The sequence below is a fragment of the Anabrus simplex genome, chromosome 5 (assembly GCF_040414725.1).
Source record: "Anabrus simplex isolate iqAnaSimp1 chromosome 5, ASM4041472v1, whole genome shotgun sequence".
NCBI lineage: Eukaryota > Metazoa > Arthropoda > Insecta > Orthoptera > Tettigoniidae > Anabrus > Anabrus simplex.
This window is the reverse complement of record NC_090269.1, coordinates 295452701-295474294: the sequence shown is the minus strand read 5'-3', so window position 1 is coordinate 295474294 and position 21594 is coordinate 295452701. Positions and strand designations below refer to the sequence as shown.

Here is a 21594-nt window from a genome sequence, read left to right as displayed (position 1 = left end):
ACGATGGTTCTCCGCAGTTTCCCATTTTCACACCAGGCAAATGCCGGGACTGTACCTTAATTAAAGCCACGGCCGTTTCCTTCCACTTCCTAGAACTTTCCGATCCCATCGTCGCATAAGACATATCTGTGTCGGTGCGACTTCAAGCAAATTTTAAAAAATCTCGGTACGCTGCAGTAATCCTATCTATCGGGGATGAGAGGAAAGAGAAGACAAAAAAAACATCACAACAAACAATGGTCAATGTAGTGTTATTGTTGATAAAGTTTATGAGCTTTCTATATTGCAGGCCTTCACATTAATTTTCTTTCGACTCTGTGATATTAGGGTGTCTTACAAAATTATTTATATCGTAGACTGTAGTTCCTTATTCTCAGACTTTACATACCGATTTTCACTAAATTCTATTTACCCATTTTCTCGTGACTCGGCGCTGATATGGACTTAGTAACAAAAAATCCAAATTCATGAATATCTCCGATTATATGAGGTACGGTAACAATGTATACGATATAAGTGATCGGAAATTTAATAACTTCTTACATAACTACTACTAACTTACGACATGCCTAAAGTTAGGTTAGTTATGTAGTATTTATGGATACGACCACTAATAACATAAATAACTTATTTGACAATTACATTTCAGACCTTCCCCTAAACTACCATTTCACTCAGCGTGAATAAAATAATTTGTAGCGTAGATTCCAGTGGTTCATCACCCGTCATTACATACCGATTTTCATTAAATTCTCTTCAGCCGCTTTATCGTGATGCGTGTACACACATACATATAGACAGACAGAAATTACGGAAAAGTAAAAAATGCATTTCGTTGTCACTGTGGATATAACCGACACAGAAATACCATTCTTTTCAAATTCTGAGTAATGTACAGACAAAACTCTTATTTTATATATAGAGATTTATCGATACGACCACTAATAACATAAATAACTTATTTGAGAATTACATTTCAGGCCTTCCCCTAAACTACCATTTCACTCAGCGTGAATAAAATAATTTATAGCCAAGCTTGTAGTGGTTTATCACCCGACATTACATACCGATTTTCATTAAATTCTCTTCAGCCATTTTCTATTGATGCGTGTACAGACAGACAGACAGACAGACAGACAGACAGACAGACAGACAGACAGACAGACAGACAGAAATTACGGAAAAGTAAAAAATGCATTTCTTTGTTACTGTGGACATGACAGATACAGAAATACCATTCATTTCAAATTCTGAGCAATGTACAGGCAAAACACTTGTTTTATATATAGATTATATTTCAGGCCTTCCCCATAACTACCATTTCACTCAGTGCGAATAACATTATTGATAGCGAAGATTATAGCGACCTATTCCCCAACTTTGCATACCAATTTTCGTGAAGATACGACCACTAATAAAATAAATATTTGACAATTAAATTTTAGGCCTTCCCCTAAACTACCATTTTTCTCAGCATGTATAGCCTATATTGTAGCGACTTATTTTCCATCTTTGTCTAGCGATTGTCATTAAGACATGACCACTAATAACATAAATATTTGAGAATTAAATTTCAGGCCTTCCCCTAAACTACCATTTCACTCAGCGTGATTAAAATAATTTATAGCCTAGATTGTAGCGGTTCATCACCCGACTTTACATTCCGATTTTCATAAAATTCTCTTCAGCCGTTTTCTCGTGATGCGTGTACATACAGACAGACAGACAGACAGACAGAAATTACGGAAAAGTAAAAAATGCATTTTCTTGTTACTGCGGACATGACCGATACAGAAATACCATTCTTTTCAAATTCTGAGCAATGTACAGACAAAACTCTTATTTTATATATATAGATAACAAAGGCGCCAGTACACTTCCTTGAGGCAAGCCGTTCTTTTGAGTTCGCCAACGACTTCACCGACCCTGAAATTCAACAAAGGATCGGCGGTTATGAAGAAGTGTAGCTACCAGTCGTGTTAACTCAAGATCTTTAGTAAGACTGTGAAATTTTTTTTAACAGGAGTCTGTGGTTTACTGTGTCATAGGCCGCTGTGAGATCAACAAATGCAACGCCTGTGACTTTTTAAACTCAAAGCCATCTTCAATGTGCTGAGTTAGATGCAAAATCTGGGAGGTGCAATTTCTTCCAGGTCTAAATCCTGACTGCTGTGGAATAAGAAGTGGGTCAATAACTTCAGTAAGGCGATTCAAAATCATTCGTTCCATGATTTTATACAAGTGGCATGGAAGAGATATTGGTCTATAACTTTTTGGATCTTCAGGGTTTTTGCCTGGTTTTAGGATTGCAATCACCCGTGCCTTCCGCCAAATCTTTGGGATTTTGGATGATGCTAGGCATTTGTTGAATAATTCCACGAGCCACAACTTTGTTCCAGAACCAAAGTGCTTTATTTGCTCAGTGCAGATATTGTCCAAACCTTCAGCTTTACCACTTTTGCACATTGATGAGAAACCAAGAGTAACAAGAAATATAAGGAAAAAGATATATACAATTACAAGATCAGAATACAACAGCAAGAAATCTTCCAAATATATAAATCAGAACTGCATCAGTTACCATTAGTTACCACACGAATTGACACTAAGTAAAATTATTATGCAAGCCGAAATCACAATATTATTCAAATAAAGCTGTTCCAAGACAGTCACTTTCAAACACAAATGGCGAAGCACTGTTTACGTATGAGCTTGTGTAGGCCTCGCTGAGTTCCAGATACAGCACACACACAGCTCGAAAGAGAGTTGTAACTAAGTTCTTCAGTGTAAACTTTAAATAGTTAAAAAATGAGTGGAATCTTGCCCTGGAAATGCCATGCTCCCTAACAAAATTTCAAAGGAAATTGTTCCTGGTGAAACTCGAAATTTTACAGAACATAAATTAACAGTTTATCATATCTCATCATGAAATACGTAGTACTGCCCCAAAATGGAGACTCCTGGGCACATGTCCCTAAGAACGGAGACGATATTTGGTGTTCCTTTGGTGTTGGTGTTCCTCCCTCCACACAGGCTAAAGTCCATCTCAAAATATCCAGAGAAAGGCCAGGTTTTTATACGGTAGAGTAGAGGGGAAATAATGAGGAGAAATACGTCTGGAAGATTCCAGATGTTACGGGAGCATGCGCAACAAACCAAGCGGTGTCGTATGATATCAGCAGGCAAGAAGGTAGTCAGTAGATAGCAGATCGTAGAGATGGATAGAGCGGAGTTCGTGCAAAGAATGTGATGTCCAAATAAATATTTACTGAAGTATGTAAGTCCCAGTTGCAGAGAAAATACGGTGTATATCAAGATGAGGGTGAGTCCAAATTAGTACTAGAAAAAAGGTCATGTGCATGGCAAATTTCATAGCAGTAGATGCTGGTGAAGTGCGGAGTCCGTTACACTATTAAATGAGAAATCTGTTTTCTCCATCAGTTTCAAACAAGTTTTCCTTTTGTTTTCTGAGATTGAAGAGAGTAAGTCATGTCCGGCTGAAATTGTCTCTTTGCTGAAAGGGTTCACTTCGAAGAGGGCAAGGTACTGAACCATTCTGTTCATTGGTGCAATTATATTAATTTGAGTATTGGATATTGGAATAATACTAGGCCACCCACGAAGCCGATGTCTTACAGTATATGTCATAAAGGGGTCCAGAAGAAGCGTTCTTATGTGAAGTGAGCGCGAGCCTCATTATGAGAAATCTCCAGAACCCATTAATAGAAGTTATGTCCCAAGCGAAGCCTCTTGATGAAGCTTGGGGACGCGTTCCAGTTCCCGGCTAAACTTATTCTAGGTGGGAAGAATGAAATAAATTAATATCTTTGGGTACAGAAGAGTTGCATTGGATTTGAGACAAGAATTGCAACCTGTATTATATCTGCTTTATTTTGATAGGCATTAGGGCTGCATTAATTAATGCATTCGCTAAGTTGCGCTCATGATAATTAATGCGGGAAAAATTTCCCGGGCACGCTAAGATTGCATGCAGCCAAGTGGCTTGATGACGCCACCCGGAATTATAAATTAAGGCCGCCAGGGCATATCAGAGTCATTCGTAGACCGAGAGGCTGCAGGAACGAATCGTCATACGGCGTGTTGGTACTGAGAACAACGCTTTGTCTTCAAGCTACAACGACGACCTGTACTGCTATTTCTGCAAAGATGTAAGTAATCAACTTGAATATCCAGATGAATTGAAGATTTTACCTGTGAGATTATGCTATGGGGAGATGAGGTACTGCTTATAAGAGACTAATGAACTAGGAGCTTCATATTTCTGTGAGGTCAAAGCATGACGGACGAAAGGCTAGTATTAATATTGGCTCAGGTTAGGAATTCTAAAACTATATGTTGTCCGTGTGATAGGGTGAGAGAACAGTGACGGGGAGTAGTAAAGAAACTCTTGTGTACCAGGTTAAAACTCTGAACGAGACTTGGTCAGTGTAACGTGTGAGACACGCTAACAGTGAAGACAGGCATCAAGTTTGGACAGTCTGTAATATATGAATTTATTTTCAGTTACCCCAGCATCAAGTCAGAACGAGTGTTTGACAGCATCATTCCAAAGAAGCCACAACCAGGAGCTGAAGCCAACACAACAACGGGTATCGAGCCAGGAACATTGGGAGCACCTGACCAGCACAACATCGAAGAGGACACCTTCCGACTACAGAGGGAGCTGTACGAAGACGCTACACCAGCAAGAATGTCTCCAAGTGGTCAACAGTATCTGATGCAAGCCCGGCAGTCTATCAGAATGTGGTAGATCCAGTGGTCCACAGGGATGGCCGCTCCGCTATGTCTTCTATTTTAAGGTCAGAGCTTTCCAATTCTGTTTCAAGCATGTCATTTAAATTTAGATAGGAATATGGGAACCGTCAGTCAGCATAATTGGTGGTATTAAGAGAATTTCCCTTGTAATATAGAGCTAGGCCTCAAACTCGAACCCCGTACTTTAAGGTAGATGTTATTTGTAGAGTCCTTGTTAACGAATTTATAGTTCATTTTGATTGCGTTATTTTGATGTACATGTTTGTGTAAGGGTCTGATCGAACTCAGTTGGGCATAGGAGGTTAGTCTACAGATAGGTACTTTTATTAGATCACATTCAGGCATTTATTTCTGCAGACGTAGAAGTGTATAATTATGACCAAATTATGACCAAGTCGTGACCAGTAATTCACCCAGATTCATTGATAGAGCGAGCGAGCCCAGGTATTAAGAGATTGGAGCCCATAAGAGGCAAAAGTAAGATTTGCAGTCGGCCTGAGAGAGCCCAACCATTGAGAGTTTATTGAGTATATTTTGGAAATGCCAAGTATGGCAATGTGACGAGCGCTTAATGATTAGTGTTTTGTAGCACCAGGATTTAGCCCATGAGAGGCATAAGTAAGATGAGCGAGATTGCTGAAGTATGGAGACAAGGGCAGATAGCCCAGGTATATTTAAATGAAGGCTTTAACAGCTGACGACGTGATGTGTTCTTGGAAAGGCAAGACTTTAGCCAGTCTTCCCGTTTGAGCTCGTAAATTAGGGGCTGCCGCAAGGGGTGGGGTGAGAATGGAGGTCATTGAGCTTGACGTCACAGGCGGGTGTGTTGGTCGTCTGCAGTATTTCAAGTATGCCAGAAGGGGAAGAAACGACCTTCTTGTTCTGAAAGCAGAGAGAGAGATTTGTTTTATGTCCTACGTGTTTTACGTAAGATTTTAACACTGGCCCATTTTATACTGACACCCTTGTATGTGTTGATTGGATCTTTGATATTGTTTGCATAGGGATCTTGGACACCTTACCTGTCATAGGACTAGGGTTCGTGACCGTGTCAGGTCATTGTAAATTTTGTAGTGATTTTTGTTTGCACCGGGGTTCGACGGCGCGAGGCTTTGTAAAATTTTTTAAGGGAATCATTGTTTTGGGTGTCATTAAGCAGATATCCATCTTTCTAAACTTCGTTACTTACACTATGGTTACATGCTTGTTACAGATTCACGTGTTTTTGTGAAGGCAGTGAAATGATAGTCATCGGCTCAGCGTTTTTTTTCCATCTCATATTGAAATGATCTTTTATTTGTAAATAATTCAATGTCATGTAATAAATCCCTATTTGTTAAACTTGGAATGCAGCGGTGTTTTCTGTTAGATATTTTATTTTAAATTTTTATTTAGTCGAATTCTTACCTGAGGAGGCACATGTCCTAGTGTTTTATCTTTATGTTGCCCCATTATACCCATGTTATCCTGAGAAGAGCGCTCTACCGGCTGATTGAAGAGGACAGTGTTCAGGTAAGACTATGTGCACCAGCTCACGTCTGTGAGAGTTCGTTCACTACTGTACTCTGGGTTCGAGACCGGCCTTCGCCTGGACGGAACTTAATAGTGCAGTAGGGCACATAGTATTATTGGCGCAGGCCATCGTGGGGCCTCGATATTGCTGTAATGAGGGCTACCCAGACAGTGTAAACATAGCGCCATAGTTTAATTGCCGAGCAACGTGGTGGCCGAAATTCCGTAAAGGGCTAACCATAGCGCCATGGTATTAATGACGACGAGTAACGAATGGCCCGATATTTCTGTAAAAGGGACCAGAGCGCCTTTGTCTACATTGTGAACTTGGTGTGGCTAACTGAGGACCCGATATTGCAGTAAGGAGGGTCATACAGCTTATTTTATTATGCCGTCAGGTGATGCTTGATATTTGTGTAAACGAGCTCACACAACCAAGTGGTATTTTGCTGATTTTCCCCATGAAATAGGGCTATAGGTCATTGTGTGTATCTATAAAGGCAGGACCTGATATTTTGGTAAATAAAGGTCGTGCAAGGCTTGATTTCAGGCATAGGTTATGACAGCTGCATTCTATCACATGTTGTGCAGGTATACCAAGTTTGGTCTGTGATCTGTATTGTTAGCTTGGTGATATATTTGGAGTATGTTGTTAATACTTGTGAGGTTGAATGACTGCCAGTTCAGAGAGATATTTTGTGACGTTCTGTCTTTGATCTTATCATTAGTTGATGGATATTGCTGTTGGTGGTGTTTAGCGAGGATGTGCTGATTTTGTGGTTTGGATTTGTGCATGTGGTAGTTGTTGCTGATCTATGACATTTTGTGGGAGAATTTTATGTTATGTTGTGTATATTATTTTATATTATAGTGTTGTACTGACGGTTACCCTATGTTTGAATGACATGATATTAGATTGAGGTAGCCAATTTAGAATTTGAAAGTTCGAGAGTTTAGCAGTAGGAACATTTTGATAGATTAGAAAGAGTAGGAAATTTATAGTATTTGAAATTTAAGCGAGGACATACGGAGCGGCTTTTCCCGCCGGACTTTATAACAAGTGTAGAATGTCGGTAGACATGGGGGAGGTGCTGAGGCAACTCAGGGAGCAGATGAAAGAACAATTTGTGGCGCTTAAAGAGGAACTTAGGGAAGATATAGGTGAACGTTTGAACGAACAAGTGAGTAGGAATCGTGAGCTATTGACGGAACAGGGTGCCAAAAGCGAGGTACAGTTTGTGGCGCTTGGTGAACGTTTGAACGACCAAGTCAGTGCACAATTTAAAGAACAAGAAATTAGGAACTCGGATCAGATAAAAGAACTTAAAGTACACGTAACCGAGCAACTTACGGAGAAAATCGCGGAGTGTGAAGAAAAGGTGACCGAACAAGTAGTACGCGCCGAAACACGGGTAGCTAACCAAATAACTGAGCTAAGGGAACACACTAGCATTCGTTTGGAGCAATTGGCCTCTGAAAATGAAGCAACTAGGGAAACCATAGCAGAATTAGATACCAAAATAGAGAATGTACGGCTGTGCTGTGTTACCACTACCGAGAAGTTAAGTCAACAGATGGAAGAATCGCACAAAACGGTAGAGAAGCAAATTCAGGAAGTAAAGAATAGTATCGAGGGAATAGAACAGCGTATGGAAGAAAAGATAAGGAGACCCAGTCCGAATTAGGAGCATTCAGAGAAAACTTGGTGGCAGTCGTAGTCCGCATGGATCATACTCAGGAAGAACTAGTCAGAATAGAAGAAAAACTAGGGGCTAGGACTCAAGAAGTGGTAGACAAATATGAAAGGACGACCGAGAAAAATAAGGCTAAAATTGCTGGGCTAGAATTGGATCTGCAACGAACTAGGAAGGAAATCAGCGCGGAGGTCCAGGGTTTGAAGAAGTGCCGTGAGCAGGAACAACGGTCAACTGAGAAACGTATACTAGGGTTAGAAAATGAAATGGAGAATATACGTGACAAGTTGGACCAGTTAAAAATTGAGGAAGACAACGGAGTAAAGAAGCGAAAACTGAGTAGGACTCATAGCCCGATGGAACGCCAATATGGAGATGACAGCCTGAATGAAAGTCAGGAAGAGGGACATGAGATACTAGGAGAATCATTTAGGGCTAAGCCAAGGATAGGAAATTCAACCCTATTCAGTCAAGACAGTGTATTCCCGGGTTACCATTGGATTAGGGCACCCGAGGAGAAACCGAAGAAATTTGAGGGGAATGGAGAGGTCACGCCACGTTCATTCTTGAAAGAGTTAGAGACCTACATGGAAGAAGGACAGATACCACCTGAGCGCAGACTACGCACGGCAGAAAAGTATCTTGGAGGGATTGCTGGAGCTTGGTTTAAAGCGTTTGGGCAATCATTTAGGAATTATGATGAGTTTAAACGAGCATTCCTGAATAAATTCTGGAATCAGGGACATCAGCTGGCGCTCAGAATGGAGCTATACGCACGAAGATATGCGAATAGTACACCCACTAGACTAAGCGAGTTCTTCATTTCCCAATATTTACGCTTGCAAGAGCTAGATCATCAGCCCGAAGAGCTGGAAATCGTCACAACCATCATCAGACAGCTGCCAGTAGAGGTACAGAGGGCTCTTATCGCGGCTAATGTTACGACGGCGGTAGCCGCGGAAGAAATGCTGAGGCTCTGGGACCAAACATCGGCACTACATCAACCACGGATACGGGCCATAGAGACGGTCCATAATGTGAACATACAGGCAGAAGCGCAGATGGAAGAAAGAAGCCACAAGGAATGCCAAAATTCCGGCACTCAAACACCGACCCGGAGGGAGCGAGATGACGAAAATCCTAAACCCAGAGGAGATGCGAATTGGCGACCTCGAAGATGGAGCACATGGCAGGAGGAACCGGACCGATGGAAAGGGCCAGAACACCGAAGAAATTCATTCGAACAGCGGCGGAATGACCGGCCGTACTGGAGACGAGACGGTGAACGTTACAACTCTAGAAGCAACCGCCAGCGATGGAATGGAAACCGAGCGAGATACGACAGGCAAAGGGAGAGTTCACTGCGCCCGAGAAATGGTGAGAGACAAGACGGCGTCTACCACTCAAGAGGGAGAGAGTCGGGGGAGATGTCAACGCGCGACACATGGCAAGAAGCGATTCGGAATCACAGTGCTGCTAACTCTCCTGGAGCTGCGAGCTTGGCATACCAAGAATTTCATAATGGCGCCAGGCCGAGGGGTCTCAACCCAAATGCACCTAGCTTTGCCGAGATCGAGAGAGAGGATAAAAAAAAAAACGAGAAATTTAGTGCCAGGAGATAGAATATTTCGCGAGGATGCCGGTTGGATGACTATAGCTATTCATAATTGGGTCATCACTCCTGATGATCTATTAGAGGATCCTAATAAAAGTAATTTGCCCCGACCGAAAGAATTACCTGTAATTTATACCAGAATTCACGGTTTAAACGTACGCTGTCTGGCTGACACTGGAGCCACGGTCAGTGTAGTATCACAGGCCTTAGTTTCGGACATTCAAAGTAGAGTTCGTATCCCGTCTATACCAATTTCAAAGGTCAAAATTAAAGGGATTATACCTGACAAAGTAACGTCCTGTAAGGAGCAGGTATTACTTGACATCCAGATTGGAGATTTACTGGTGTCCCATCCATGTATTGTGCTGCCTAAAATGGAATACAATCTTATATTAGGAGCCGATTTCTTAAGAGAATATGAAGCTGTAATTGACATGGGTACGAACTCTATCCTGTTAAAATTAAATGGTAACCAGGAACGAGTAGAATTAAACCAGAACCAGGATTACCAACCCGGGGAACGTATTTGGACAATGGACATGCAGACGGAAGAACTTCATTCAGAAAGATGGCTACAGGATCACGAGGAAATTATTCCTGAGTTCGAGATTATGGTATCCGAATTGGAAGAACAGCGAGAGAAAGAAAAATTTCTAGAACTATTGCCGAGTAAAATCGAAGAAGCAAAGATTAGTCCGGAAGACAAGGGACGGCTGCAGGAGTTATTGATGAGGCATGAGACGGTCTTTGGTTCGAAGCCTGGAAAGATCCCGAATTACCAATACAAATTATGTGTCAATAACTGGGAGCCTTTCAAACAGCGACCATATCCAATTCCAGAGAAGATGTTACCCCAGGTCCGGGAGGTAATCGAAGACATGGAGAGGAACGGGATAATCGCCAAGTCCCCGAGTCCGTTTTTAAATCCATTATGTGCTGTGCCCAAGGCGAATGGAACGGTGCGCGTGTGCCTCGACGCACGATCTTTGAACCAACGCCTAGTCCCCGAGTATGAGAGACCTCCAAACCTTAAGGATATTCTCAAGAAGTTCGGGGATATGGAATTTTTCAGTACGGTAGACATGACTTCAAGCTTTCACCATATCGTCTTAGATCCAAGTACAAATATGCTAACTGGATTTTTATTTGATAACCAGACGTATATTTTCCTACGTCTTCCATTTGGCCTAGTCTCAAGTTGTGCTGCTTTGATACGGGCACTGGAATCGAACCTCAGTCCCGAGGTAAAAGAGTTTACGATTCGGTATATCGACGATATTTTAATCTGCACTAAAACCCTAGAAGATCACATGGAAAAATTGAATTTACTATTTCAGGACCTCGAGAGATGCAATTTCAAGGTTAATTTTGAAAAATCACACTTCTGTCAGCGCAGGGTATTGTTCCTGGGGCATGTTGTCGACGGCCAAGGCATTCGACCCAACCCAGCTAAAATTGCGGCGATACAAAATTTTCCTAGGCCGATCAAGATTAAACATGTTAGGCAGTTCTTGGGCTTAACGAACTTTTTCTCCAATCATTGTCCCGGTTACACGGATACAGTGGCGCCTCTTCAAGATTTGTTGAAGACCAATAATAGATGGAAATGGGGAGAAGAGCAAGAAAAAGCTTTTGTAAACACTAAGGTACTTTTAGAAAATTCTGTAAAATTGGGATACCCTAGCTTCGATAGGAAGTTCATCATACAGACGGACGCTTCTGCAGTTGGAGTCGGAGCAGTGCTGTACCAGGAAACACCCGAGAGGGAGCATAAAATATCATATTTGGCTTTCATGAGTAGAAAATTACGAGGACACGAGTTGAAATACACGACCACCGAGTTGGAGATGTTAGCCATAGTTACTGCCTTAGCTCACTGGAGAAAGTATGTGTACGGATTCCCAGTAGTGATTAGAACAGATCACAAAGCACTTACCTTCATTCTTAAGACGGACATGGCTAATGCACGGGTCAGTAGATGGGCACTTTACGTCCAGCAGTTCGACCTCACGGTAGAACATTGCCCAGGGAAACTGAACATACTAGCTGACGCGTTGAGCAGAAATCCTAATCCGGAGGAACTTACAATACACTTAACTCTGTTAGACCAAGAGGATCAAAATATACTGGAGAGACTGCGGAATATTCATGAGGAACAGGAAAATTACCCAGAGACCGGACGGCTAATCCAGTACTTTCGGAAAGAACTCCAACCCGGGACTCCACAGTACGCTGAAGCGGAGCGCAAAGCGGTAAATTACCACTATTTTAACAACATTTTGCATAAATTTGTGGATGAGAATCATACGAAATTTAGAATTGTGGTACCTCCGCGATTACAGATTGACTTAATATGGATAGCTCATCACTCTACAGGACATTCAGGAATTGATAAAGTGGTAGCAACACTGCAGGAAACTTTCGTGTGGCCTAAAATGAGGTCGATGGTACAGAAAATCCTGCGTACCTGTGACATTTGTCAGAGGGTGAAACCAAATCCGTACCTTCTGAAGCAACCGCCACGACCACTGATACCTACGGGACCCCGTAAATTATTCGCAATAGACTTCTTCGGTCCCTTACCCTCTGCTACTAGGGGCTTAAAGTACATCCTTGTCTGTATGGACGTCTTCAGTAAATTTGTTACATTATGCCCTATTCAAAAGGCGAATACTCGTTCAACGCTATCGCAGATCAAAAGAAAGATAATACCCATTATGGGTAAGCCTGAGAGCATCTTAAGTGATCATGGGAGCCAATTCACTGCTGCAGGGTTTAAGCGTGAACTAGAAAGACTAGGGATCAGGCATGTCTTATCCAGCATCAGACATCCGCAAGCTAACCCGAGTGAACGTATCATGAGGGAGATATCCAAGTATTGCAGGATATACTGCCCTAGAGAACATTATAAGTGGAACACTGTAGTGCCCATTATTACAGAGTGTATTAACACAACTAGACACGAATCGACCGGTATGATTCCAGCATGGATTCACAATAATGAGCTGCCTAAACGTCCTTGGGAAAATGTAATTCCGTGCCCTAGGGATCCTCAACTAGCTCAAGAGATATGTGTTAATAACGTGGCAGAACACTTAAAAGCACAGGCTGAGAAGCGGCTGCGAAGAACTAGGAATAAAAAATTTCAGAGACCTTTACAAGTGGGCGAGTTAGTGTTAGTTAAGACACCCACTGTCTCTAACCCTACAGAGAGATACTACCATAAGTTCGCGGAGCTATACACGGGACCGTATAGAATAATTCATAGTTATGAAAATAACTCATACAAGGTCCAAAGCTTGGACGCTACAGTGACTAAGGTCTTTAACTCATCAAACCTTAAGCCCTTTTTCCAACCCGGCCAATATCAATTAGATAATCAGGAAGAAGAAGAAGAAGGAGGCGAAGAAGAGGAAGAAGAACCTGAGGACGAAGAGACCGAAAATATTGCCAGAGAGGAGGTGATCATTCCGGAAGAAGATGGAAATGACAGCGAAGAAGAACAACCAGAGATACCCAATGGTGAAGAAGAAGAAGAAGAAGAAGGAGAAGTGAATATGATTTCTCCAGGCGACCAGAAACAGCGAGCTGAGCAGCGCAAAGAAACGGAGTGTCAAGACTGCGAGAGTAACCACCGGAGATTTCTAGCTCTGCTGGATGCCTATTACCAAGTTAGGAAGGATAGGGAGGCTATCATGTCTGTAGCTGAAGATAGTCCCATGCCCTGAAGTTTGGAATATTGACAGCAGATATAATTGCAATGAGAAATTGATCTTGGAATTTGGGAAAATAAAATTCTTCACAAAATTTTATTTTGTCGTTCACGGGGGGCTATGAACCATTCTGTTCATTGGTGCAATTATATTAATTTGAGTATTGGATATTGGAATAATACTAGGCCACCCACGAAGCCGATGTCTTACAGTATATGTCATAAAGGGGTCCAGAAGAAGCGTTCTTATGTGAAGTGAGCGCGAGCCTCATTATGAGAAATCTCCAGAACCCATTAATAGAAGTTATGTCCCAAGCGAAGCCTCTTGATGAAGCTTGGGGACGCGTTCCAGTTCCCGGCTAAACTTATTCTAGGTGGGAAGAATGAAATAAATTAATATCTTTGGGTACAGAAGAGTTGCATTGGATTTGAGACAAGAATTGCAACCTGTATTATATCTGCTTTATTTTGATAGGCATTAGGGCTGCATTAATTAATGCATTCGCTAAGTTGCGCTCATGATAATTAATGCGGGAAAAATTTCCCGGGCACGCTAAGATTGCATGCAGCCAAGTGGCTTGATGACGCCACCCGGAATTATAAATTAAGGCCGCCAGGGCATATCAGAGTCATTCGTAGACCGAGAGGCTGCAGGAACGAATCGTCATACGGCGTGTTGGTACTGAGAACAACGCTTTGTCTTCAAGCTACAACGACGACCTGTACTGCTATTTCTGCAAAGATGTAAGTAATCAACTTGAATATCCAGATGAATTGAAGATTTTACCTGTGAGATTATGCTATGGGGAGATGAGGTACTGCTTATAAGAGACTAATGAACTAGGAGCTTCATATTTCTGTGAGGTCAAAGCATGACGGACGAAAGGCTAGTATTAATATTGGCTCAGGTTAGGAATTCTAAAACTATATGTTGTCCGTGTGATAGGGTGAGAGAACAGTGACGGGGAGTAGTAAAGAAACTCTTGTGTACCAGGTTAAAACTCTGAACGAGACTTGGTCAGTGTAACGTGTGAGACACGCTAACAGTGAAGACAGGCATCAAGTTTGGACAGTCTGTAATATATGAATTTATTTTCAGTTACCCCAGCATCAAGTCAGAACGAGTGTTTGACAGCATCATTCCAAAGAAGCCACAACCAGGAGCTGAAGCCAACACAACAACGGGTATCGAGCCAGGAACATTGGGAGCACCTGACCAGCACAACATCGAAGAGGACACCTTCCGACTACAGAGGGAGCTGTACGAAGACGCTACACCAGCAAGAATGTCTCCAAGTGGTCAACAGTATCTGATGCAAGCCCGGCAGTCTATCAGAATGTGGTAGATCCAGTGGTCCACAGGGATGGCCGCTCCGCTATGTCTTCTATTTTAAGGTCAGAGCTTTCCAATTCTGTTTCAAGCATGTCATTTAAATTTAGATAGGAATATGGGAACCGTCAGTCAGCATAATTGGTGGTATTAAGAGAATTTCCCTTGTAATATAGAGCTAGGCCTCAAACTCGAACCCCGTACTTTAAGGTAGATGTTATTTGTAGAGTCCTTGTTAACGAATTTATAGTTCATTTTGATTGCGTTATTTTGATGTACATGTTTGTGTAAGGGTCTGATCGAACTCAGTTGGGCATAGGAGGTTAGTCTACAGATAGGTACTTTTATTAGATCACATTCAGGCATTTATTTCTGCAGACGTAGAAGTGTATAATTATGACCAAATTATGACCAAGTCGTGACCAGTAATTCACCCAGATTCATTGATAGAGCGAGCGAGCCCAGGTATTAAGAGATTGGAGCCCATAAGAGGCAAAAGTAAGATTTGCAGTCGGCCTGAGAGAGCCCAACCATTGAGAGTTTATTGAGTATATTTTGGAAATGCCAAGTATGGCAATGTGACGAGCGCTTAATGATTAGTGTTTTGTAGCACCAGGATTTAGCCCATGAGAGGCATAAGTAAGATGAGCGAGATTGCTGAAGTATGGAGACAAGGGCAGATAGCCCAGGTATATTTAAATGAAGGCTTTAACAGCTGACGACGTGATGTGTTCTTTGAAAGGCAAGACTTTAGCCAGTCTTCCCGTTTGAGCTCGTAAATTAGGGGCTGCCGCAAGGGGTGGGGTGAGAATGGAGGTCATTGAGCTTGACGTCACAGGCGGGTGTGTTGGTCGTCTGCAGTATTTCAAGTATGCCAGAAGGGGAAGAAACGACCTTCTTGTTCTGAAAGCAGAGAGAGAGATTTGTTTTATGTCCTACGTGTTTTACGTAAGATTTTAACACTGGCCCATTTTATACTGACACCCTTGTATGTGTTGATTGGATCTTTGATATTGTTTGCATAGGGATCTTGGACACCTTACCTGTCATAGGACTAGGGTTCGTGACCGTGTCAGGTCATTGTAAATTTTGTAGTGATTTTTGTTTGCACCGGGGTTCGACGGCGCGAGGCTTTGTAAAATTTTTTAAGGGAATCATTGTTTTGGGTGTCATTAAGCAGATATCCATCTTTCTAAACTTCGTTACTTACACTATGGTTACATGCTTGTTACAGATTCACGTGTTTTTGTGAAGGCAGTGAAATGATAGTCATCGGCTCAGCGTTTTTTTTCCATCTCATATTGAAATGATCTTTTATTTGTAAATAATTCAATGTCATGTAATAAATCCCTATTTGTTAAACTTGGAATGCAGCGGTGTTTTCTGTTAGATATTTTATTTTAAATTTTTATTTAGTCGAATTCTTACCTGAGGAGGCACATGTCCTAGTGTTTTATCTTTATGTTGCCCCATTATACCCATGTTATCCTGAGAAGAGCGCTCTACCGGCTGATTGAAGAGGACAGTGTTCAGGTAAGACTATGTGCACCAGCTCACGTCTGTGAGAGTTCGTTCACTACTGTACTCTGGGTTCGAGACCGGCCTTCGCCTGGACGGAACTTAATAGTGCAGTAGGGCACAGTACTTCTCTAGGTAGACTTTTGCATCAGCAGTTAAACCTTGGTAGTAGTGTGTTCTGCAACCTCTGGGTATTGATAAACGTGAGGCTGTCGATACTGCATCAACAAAAGTGTCGTAAGATTCTGGTTCTGGAGGAATCTCCCTTATGAAGCTGTCAAGTGTATTGTTAAATTTTTCCCAATTAGTGTTTTTGAAGTTAAACCTTCTCCAAAAAGGTACTGTAATCGGTCGTGTTACAGTGGTTATTTGGCACATAATTGGGCGATGTTGAGAGTTGGGTAGGGGAGAACAGACTGACTTCGCACACTGCTGAGATACATGTTCACTGCCGAAAATAAGGTCTGGATTGTAACCACTTTTCCATCGACCACTGTTGAAACTTGTTGGAAGTTTACTGTCGTGTATAAGATTAAGTTGGAAATTATCAGCCCACAGCAATAAAGCATCCCCATTTCAATCATCATGTGCATAACCCCAAACTGTACTATGACTGTTGAAATTTCCGACTACACAATTCATAGTTTGCTTGCAAAAGTTATCAGGGGGCATAAAGGAAAAATCAAAGCCTGGTGGCTTATACACTGATGAGATAGTGCAATTACTAAGCTCAACTGTTATTATTTCAATGTTATTGTGATCTGTTACAGATGTTGACAAGACCTGAATGTCAGGATGAACAAATATTGCACTTCCGTACCGACTATGTGGTCTTTCAGCCACAAGTCGTAAACCAGCAATTTTGAGACGTCGTTGATGGTCACTTCTGTGTGTTTCTTGAATACAAAGCACGTCACAGTTATTGGTTTGACAGAGTTGACTCAATAGTACCTCTTTAGATGGTGATAGACCTTCTACGGTGAGATTTACTGCTATAATACCAAAAATAAAACTCTGACATTATAACTGAATGAAACTGTAGGCAATAAATTTGAAATCCTCTTGACCAGACACTTAAAAGTTATACAAGATATTTTTAATCCTCACTGTTTTAACTGTACCTCGAACACTGAGTGTTATTACGACGTATTCCTATGAGTTGGTGTCTGCTGTAGGGATCTCAAGCCTAATTTGGTGATGTATCGTTTTAGTTTCACAAATGAGATCAGTATGACTTGAAGTTATATTTACACTTCACAATCAACTTTACAAGTAATTCACTGATAACTGTTAGTCTGCATTACGACTCAATATTCGGCTGTCATCGAACTGACACAAGAAATCAACGGACAGATATACAAAAACACACTCCGAACATATAATCCATTTGGTCACTGACGATTATGTATCCATATCACCGTTCCCCATTGGTCTCCTTCCAATTGATTTCATGGCAAGTCTCTCCATTCATCTCCTTCCAAGTAACTGAACTCTGCAACTGACTGACTACCTGTGGCCTCACCCTCCAAATGATTGACTAAACAGACACAGGTTCAAAGGACATTCCAGGAATCATTAAGGAACAAGGGGAGTGTGTATGCGAGGATCTTCAAAAGGAAGAAGTATTCAGTCAGCAGAATGTAAAGATTGTTGGTTACAATAATAATGTCCAGATAGGGGATGTGAGTAACACTAAAGAAGTATTAAAATTGACCTATGATAACAATGACATTTACAATAAGATACAAAAGTTGAAAACTAGAAAAGCAGCTGGAATTGATAAGATTTCTGGGGATATACTAAAGGCAATGGGTTGGGATAGAGTACCATATCTGAAATACTTATTTGATTATTGTTTGGTTGAAGGAGCTATACCAAATGAATGGAGAATTGCTATAGTAGCCCCTGTGTATAAAGGAAAGGGTGATAGACATAAAGCTGAAAATTACAGGCCAGTCAGTTTGACATCCATTGTATGTAAGCTTTGGGAAAGCATTCTTTCTGATTATATTAGACATGTTTGCAAAATTAATAACTGGTTTGACAGAAGGCAGTTTGGGTTTAAGGCAGTATTATTGGACCTTTATGTTTTCTTATATATATCAATGATATGTGTAAAGAAGTGGAATCAGAGATAAGGCTGTTTGCAGATGATGTTATTCTGTACAGAGTAATAAATAAGTTACAAGATTGTGAGCAACTGCAGTGTGACCTCAAAAATGTTGTGAGATGGACAGCAGGCAATGGTATGTTGATAAACGGGGTTAAAAGTCAGGTTATGAGTTTCACAAATAGGAAAAGTCCTCTCAGTTTTAATTACTGCATTGATAGGGTGAAAGTTCCTTTTGGGGATCATTGTAAGTACCTAGGTGTTAATATAAGAAAAGACCTTCTTTGGGGTAATCACATATATATGACTGTTAATAAAGGGTACAGATCTCTGCACATAGTTATGAGGGTATTTAGGGGTTGTAGTAAGGATGTAAAGGAGAGGGCATATAAGTCTCTGGTAAGACCCCAACTAGAGGATGGTTCCAGTGTATGGAACCCTCACCAGGATTACTTGATTCAAGAACTGGAAAAAATCCAAAGAAAAGCAGCTCGATCTGTTCTCGGTGATTTCCGACAAAAGAGTAGCGTTACAAAAATGTTGCAAAGTTTGGGCTGGGAAAATTTGGGAGAAAGGAGACGAGCTGCTCGATTAAATGGTATGTTCCGAGCTGTCAGAGGAGAGATGGAGTGGGAGGACATCAGTAGATGAATAAGTTTGAGTGGTGTCTTTAAAAGTAGGAAAGATCACAATATGAAGATAAAGTTGGAATTCAAGAGGACAAATTGGGGCAAATATTCGTTTATAGGAAGGGGAGTTAGGGATTGGAATAACTAACCAAGGGAAATGTTCAATAATTTTCCAATTTCTTTGCGATCATTTAAGAAAAGGCTAGGAAAACAATAGATAGGGAATCTGCCACCTGGGCGACTGCCCTAAATGCAGATCAGTAGTGACTGATTGATTGATTGATTGATTGATTGATTGATTGATTGATTGACTATATAAGATACGACCAGCTTATATACTGTATAACCATTAGTTGTCACACCTACGTAATCTCCAAAAATAACAATGATGTCACTCCCAGCCGGCTACAAACGTTACATAAAAAGTTGAAATTGCCCAGGGCACTCTAGGAACTCCCCAAATTTGAGCTCATTGCTAAATGTATACAATACCCATATAAATGGTCCGTTATTGGATATTATAAATTTTCCAGCTAACTCATTCCTGATTGCCAGCATTTTGCCCCCGTGTGCTAGGCTGGACTCATCAGCCGGTACCTAGCACACCTACCAAGAGGCATGGCTAGTGCATACCGTGGAGGCCACTGCGTAGGCTAAATGTAACCACCGGCAGTGCCAATGCACTATGAGATTGTCTCATTACCAAAAATTGATGCCTGCTTGGCTATCAGATGATACAGATGTTGATTTACATAGAGGATCTGAAATATTTGTTCTGAATGAGTAAATTTATAATACCCATATAAATGGTATGCACTAGCCGTGCATCTTGGTAGGTGTGCTAGGAACCAACTGATGAGCCCAGCCTAGCAGACGGGGGTGAAACGCTGGCAACCAGGAATGAGTTAGCTGGAAAATTTATAATGTTCAGTAACGGACCATTTATATGGTATTATATGGTATTATAAATTTACTCATTCGGAACAAATATTTCAGATTCCCTATGGAAATCAACATCTATATCAAATGTATACAATAACAGAGCAATGACTTGAAAGTTATGGTAGCAGTATTGCACAATGTGGTGCAATATTTTAAAAGGTAGTATCACAAATAATATATCCATATCTGATATTAGGCAGTAATTCTCACTTTACATTCTTCTGATGCTAGCATACATATATATACACATAATAAATTCAATACCATAAGGCAAGCGATAATTAATACATAGCGAAATTAGATTTTAGAATTGAATCAAACAATAATAATTGTTACAATAATAGTAGGCCCCGATAATAATAATAATAATAATAATAATAATAATAATAATAATAATAATAATAATAATAATCACATACAGATAAAAAATAATACAAATAATAATAATACACATAATGTTAAATGTAATACAAATAAAATAATAATAATAATAATAATAATAATAATAATAATAATAATAATAATAATACAGATGACTGCTTGTAACAGGATTTGAACCGTTACACCTCTAACCTTAAATAATGGTTTTCATTAAATTCTGTTTGTCTGTTTTCCATAAAGCACATACATACTGTACATCTATGACAGATATTTATAATTGCATTTGCTTCATACAATAGATATGACCCACATACAAATATATATTTTTTTTAAATTCTGGTCAAAGCCTCGTTTTATTTATGTAGGCTAGATTTATGAAATACTATGAACCCAAGGGACAAGATATAACATCATTTCTATTTCTAATAACTAGTCTGCTCTATTTAAAATATAACAATGTCAAAGTGAAGTATCATTATACTAACTCCACAGCAGATGTTTCGGTAATGAAAACCTACATTACTACGTCATCGTTATCATCAATCATTCAAATTCTTAAAGCATACTCTTGGACACAAAGATAATAAATAAAACATAAATAGTATAAAAACTCACGTGTTCTGTCCTTGTTCCAGGCATGGCATGTAATAGGATTAACACCAAAACTATGTCTTTCTGCCATGATGCACTATTCCCTGTAACAAGAACACCACCATCTGCAATGCTTTATTTTACACAAACACAAAAAAATCACGATCATGTCTAGCAGTCCAAGTGACAGACTGTAACACCATTCTCTTGAGGAAAAATGAGTAGGCCTATAGTAGAATGCTGGCAATCCAAACTAATAGTTTTTTTCTAGTGGCTTCACGTCGCACCGAGACAGATAGGTCTTACAGCGACGATGGGATAGGAAAGGCTTAGGAGTTGGAAGCGGCCGTGGCCTTAATTAAGGTACAGCCTCAGCATTTGCCTGGTGTGAAAATGGGAAACCACAGAAAACCATCTTCAGGGCTGCCGACAGTGGGATTCGAACCCACTATCTCCTGGATGCAAGCTCACAGCCGCGTGCCTCTAACCACACGGCCAACTCGCCCGATCAAACTAATAGAGGCTGTAGTCTGTTCAGATTCAGAAATGTTAGGATTACTGTATCTTAATAAACGTGTAATGCTACATATGTACAAAGATACAGGGGGGGGGGGGGGGGATGCCTTTAATCCTGAATATAAGCTTACAGAAAATGGAGAGGATGCCCCAAAGCTTCTTGAGGCACATACAGAAGACGATAAGGCCCTTGAATTGGCATTACACCACAGAACAACATGCCACTGCCACGCCAACTGGGTGATGTTTATACAATGCCAAAAGGAAA

General features: G+C 40.8%; 1 protein-coding gene across 2 annotated transcripts in view; it reads right to left on the bottom strand.

Annotated features, from left to right (window-relative positions):
• The window catches only part of Arpc1 (Actin-related protein 2/3 complex, subunit 1A), a 246348-nt gene that overhangs the window by 188253 nt on the left and 36501 nt on the right, over positions 1-21594 (bottom strand). For both annotated transcript variants that reach the window (XM_067147448.2, XM_067147447.2), the window contains exon 2: positions 20835-20914. In XM_067147448.2, the coding sequence (XP_067003549.1) occupies positions 20835-20901 (67 nt within the window). In that variant the 5' untranslated portion in view covers positions 20902-20914. The remainder of the gene's footprint in view (positions 1-20834; positions 20915-21594) is intronic.